General features: G+C 42.0%; 1 protein-coding gene and 1 long non-coding RNA gene across 4 annotated transcripts; both read left to right on the top strand.

The window, feature by feature from the left end:
• Window positions 1–409: 409 nt before the first annotated feature.
• Window positions 410–2,224, top strand: LOC127329751 (uncharacterized). Of its 2 annotated transcripts, XR_011745299.1 has the most exons (4): window positions 410–787; window positions 1,134–1,220; window positions 1,363–1,963; window positions 2,058–2,224. It is a non-coding gene; the product is annotated as an uncharacterized lncRNA (long non-coding RNA). The 2 variants fall into 2 exon arrangements; XR_011745298.1 differs by lacking the exon at window positions 1,134–1,220 and having other exon boundaries at window positions 413–787.
• An 11-nt stretch (window positions 2,225–2,235) lies between these two features.
• On the top strand, window positions 2,236–3,803 carry LOC127346269 (uncharacterized). Of its 2 annotated transcripts, none has more exons than XM_051372795.2 (6): window positions 2,236–2,559; window positions 2,636–2,719; window positions 2,828–2,965; window positions 3,043–3,146; window positions 3,232–3,304; window positions 3,400–3,803. In XM_051372795.2, the coding sequence occupies exons 1-6, from the start codon at window positions 2,455–2,457 to the stop codon at window positions 3,427–3,429; spliced, it is 534 nt and encodes a 177-aa protein (XP_051228755.1). In that variant the 5' UTR covers window positions 2,236–2,454; the 3' UTR covers window positions 3,430–3,803. The 2 variants fall into 2 exon arrangements, with proteins under 2 accessions (XP_051228755.1, XP_051228754.1); XM_051372794.2 differs by having other exon boundaries at window positions 3,395–3,803.
• The last annotated feature ends 435 nt before the right edge of the window (window positions 3,804–4,238 follow it).

Below are 4,238 nucleotides of genomic sequence, written 5' to 3'. Positions count from 1 at the left end.
AAAAGTAAAACATCTAAGTTTTCTGATGATATATTTTTTATAATATGAAATATACCTTATATTATCAAGGTCAAATTTATATCCTAGAAATATGCGTAAACCCTATAAATTGAAAAGGAGGGAGTAGTTAATTATGTGAGAAAAAGTTGAGAATAAACACTGTATCTGGTGCAGTGTTCGACAAAACTGTTGGTTTCTGTCAACCTCCCTATTGGTTAATAAACCCGGTCGATGATAGGATCCTATGTTGGGAATGAATTATCGCAGGCAGACCAGGCAGAGGGGAGGGGTAGGTAGGAGCGAAAACCTGTTTTTACAGGCGTCGGTAGGTGCCGGCGTCGCGCGAACCGTCCGCATGCTTTAAGATTTGTGCTACCATTCCCGGCTCGGACTCTGCCATTCCCCTCATCCCTCCCGTATGCGTCGTATTCCCTGCCGCAGCCTACCGTACTATACCAATCCACGCACAGTGTTGAAGGGCCCGCCGCTCCTGGTTAGATACGGCCGAGTTTCATAGAATTTGGTCACCGCCGCCGCCGCTCTCTCTTCCAGCTCCTGGTTTGATGGCTTCTCCCACTGCAGCCGCTCTCTCTTCCCGCTCCGAGAGTCGACCGGCTGTACCACCGCCGGCGCGCTAGTCTGACGCCGCCCCGCCGCTTTCGCTTCAACCTCCGGGAGACGGACGTCTGGCTCTCCCATCCACGCTCCCTGGTGGTCCGCGGCCGCTCCACTGTGTCGCCGACGCACCATTTGCCGGAGAGCCGCACTCTCCCGTCGCGGTGACAAGGTAAGACTGTGTCTAGGTCCTCTGATTTGGGACGATTCGCACTAGGGTTTGCCTTATTTAGTTTGTTTGATTTGGGACGATTCGCACTAGATACCGTGATTTGGGACGATTCACATTTTTAGTGGAACTCGGGATAGCCGCATTTGCACGAATTTGGTTCTCATCTGCGGCACATGTGCATACTCCTCCTGGGACCTGCCAGATTTTGCTGTTTGGAGATAAGTTGAAAAACATGTTTCATCAGTTACTTTAATTTCTATATAGATTAGACAACCAGATTTTGCTGTTTGGAGATAAGTTGAAAAACTTGTTTGGAGATAAGTTGAATTTTTTTTTTTGCTGCCAGATTCTGCTGCACATGTGCATACTCTCGGATCAGATATTTAGGGATTACTCTACCTTAGCCGTATTTGGATTCATAAATTCATGATAGGTGCAAAGTTACACATTATTTGTTTTCTTCATTCAAAGAAGTCAACTTTCAAAGATACTTTTCTGTGATGAGCACAACTTCCCATCTATGGAAAAGCAACAGCCAAGTAATTCCACTTCTGTGGATTCTCTGTCTTGTACAGCTGACAAGGTTGCTTCAGATAATCTTGGAGTTAACATTAAGCCCAACCAGGATGGTTGTCCACAACACCAATCTGTGCCAGACCCAATTCATTCTGACATATCTGATGGAAACTGCATAAGCAGACATCATGGTCCAAGAATCACATCCAAAGGAAATAATTCAACTACCATCATGTCCACTGATAATGCTCAAACAGAATCATTTTCAGAGGGTCTACCACAAAATATGGATCACTTGGGTATTTCTTCTAATTCTGATGCCGTGCCAAAAAAATGATGCAACCGCTGCCTCAGTAAATCATTCAGTTCAGGACATTGCAAATACGTCCGAAAGTATGTTTGCTCACCCTCCCCTGGTTCCCGAATATGTGCATTCAGGCAGTGTTCAAATCCCTTCATCTGTTGTACTCAAAGTTTGCCCATATGACTCTGATGATGAATATGCCACAGTATCAAACGAGGTCAGCGACACACAAACACCTGACAACACTCAAGAAACAGATACTGATAAAGACTTAACTACTCCAGATGGGAACAAGGCTCCATTTGCTGAAATCCCATCACCCACATTTTCGGAGCAATATGGAAGTTTCACTCCAAGTAAGAGACCAATTTATAGCAAGTTAACGAATAAAAATGACTTTCATATGTTTTACGCTTTGCAATAACCATATTTTCTTGCTAATATTCACAGCCTGCACGTTCGGCGAATACATCGACATTACAGATTCTCCCTACACACCTGCACCAGAAGATGTTATGCACATAGCGCAACTGACGTCTCCAATTCCAGGAGGCAAGAGCTTCACTGATCCTGGCAGCATCAACACAGCAAGAAAATGTCGGCCTCAGCGTTATTCGAAGAACAGCGTTATTCGAAGAACGATGATAAAGCAGAAGGATATGCAGAACTCATAAAAAACAAGGGTAACAACCTAGCAGATCTTGCAAATATATATAAGCGCCATGTCAGGGATTCCAGATTTCGGTCAACAAGGAGATCAAAACCCGCTGATGAAAATGACACGGTACCAATCAAGATAAGAATATGTGGTGCATCTGTTACCGAGAGAGAATTTGTGCACTCTCTCATGCCCAAAGGACATGTAGACCTTAACTTCATGTGGCTTTGCAAAGTTGCAATAATGCGAGATTGGGCTTCAAAGTCCAAACTCATCCTTAACCAACCAATCATTGTAAGTTTAATCTCACCCATCTTCACCATCATTTCTGTCTCACACTCATGCAATACATAATTTGTCTGTATTACAGGAGTTCATGAAACCATACCATAGATGTGACCACAATAGCATGGCTAAGAGACTAAAGAAGTATGAACTCCATTTGATTGAGCAGGTAAGGCACCATCGTTTCTGTGATTGTTATGTACTTTTTCATATATTCATTATATGCGACTAAAGGTTATTTATGTTCTCTTATATTCATGTTCTCCATATTTCATAGCTGTTCCTTCATATATGCGACAACAATCATTGGATTCTTCTGCTTGTCAACCTTGCTCAACAAGCTGTCGAGATATATGATTCTCTTAGGACAATCAAGAAAGGGGAACATCCCTACAAGGACCTCTGGAAGACAGTGGTAAATCTCATGCCTAATCCACCTTTATCATTTCTACGTCACAAATATTAATTATGATGAAACAACTCAATGTTTAGGGGACTAATCTCCAAGATTCCTACAATGTTGCTATGATGTCGAAGATTCCAATATTCGATGACTTCAAGCCCATTTATCCTAAGATGCACACACAGACGAACAAGTAAGATTGCTAGACTGAACTGTACTTTCTAAATTTACAAATATTAGTCGCTAACGATTAAGATTTGATAATTTTTTCACATCAGCGACGACGGTGGTTTCTCCATCATCGGACTACTTGAATGCCACAATGGAAAAGAACTTGTCGGCAATGGAAAGGTATGCATCAACTCCATTGTGATCCTCGCAAAACTTGACTGCACACATTCGAAACAAAATTAACTACCTTGTATGTTTTTCTTATGCAAGATAAGCATGTCTGTTTACCGTACAAAAGTCTGTGATACTCTCGTCCACCACCGTCTCAATGATCTGAACCCTGACCGCACAGAGCTGGTGAGCTCTTCTGCTGTATTCTGAAGAAGTGAAGTCATGATATTTTGTTATCTTCTGCTATATTCTGAAGAAGTGAAGTGATGGAGCACATATGCAAATCAATGTATTACAGAGGGGCGACGCATAGCCTTTCCTGCTTTCTGCTCACGGGTTTATGCACCTTGGCTTTGTACATGTTTCAAAACTTGCTCCTCCTTTTGGCCAAGGCCTTTCGGACATGCGCTCCATGAATGCTTCAGACTTCTGTCATACTCGACCTTCAGGCATGCGGCCTTGCACTGCATGTTCATCTTAAAAAAACCAATGTCTCACGTCTCAGTTATATCTAAGCACCCGTGCTATCCATTTCTTACCGAGAAATCTCCCAATTATGGAGCATACTCCAGCTTTTATCTTTTCCCAACATACAACATGAATTAGACTTTTAGTTGATTTAACAATTATTCTTCATTCCGAGCGTCAGAAAGTACGAAGGGTACATGGTACACCCATGAAAAAACATTGGCAAGTTTACTTGATATAACCATTATTTTACCTGAATGGCAAGTTTGTGGAACATTGCCTACGGGATTGAATCAGTTCTGGAACATTGCTCACTTGAACAAAACATGAATGCAACATTAAAAATTGAAACACAATAGTAAAAATCCATTCATTATTGGAATCTTAAACTTCGAAATGGATCACTCAAATATTGAAACACAATAGTAAATATCCATCCATTCAACTAAATGGAACACTTCAATCCTCATCTTCT

Source organism: Lolium perenne, chromosome 5, assembly GCF_019359855.2.
Source record: "Lolium perenne isolate Kyuss_39 chromosome 5, Kyuss_2.0, whole genome shotgun sequence".
Classification (NCBI taxonomy): Eukaryota; Viridiplantae; Streptophyta; class Magnoliopsida; order Poales; family Poaceae; genus Lolium; species Lolium perenne.
Note: the sequence above shows the minus strand (reverse complement) of the source record. Positions and strands in the feature narration are given on the sequence as shown.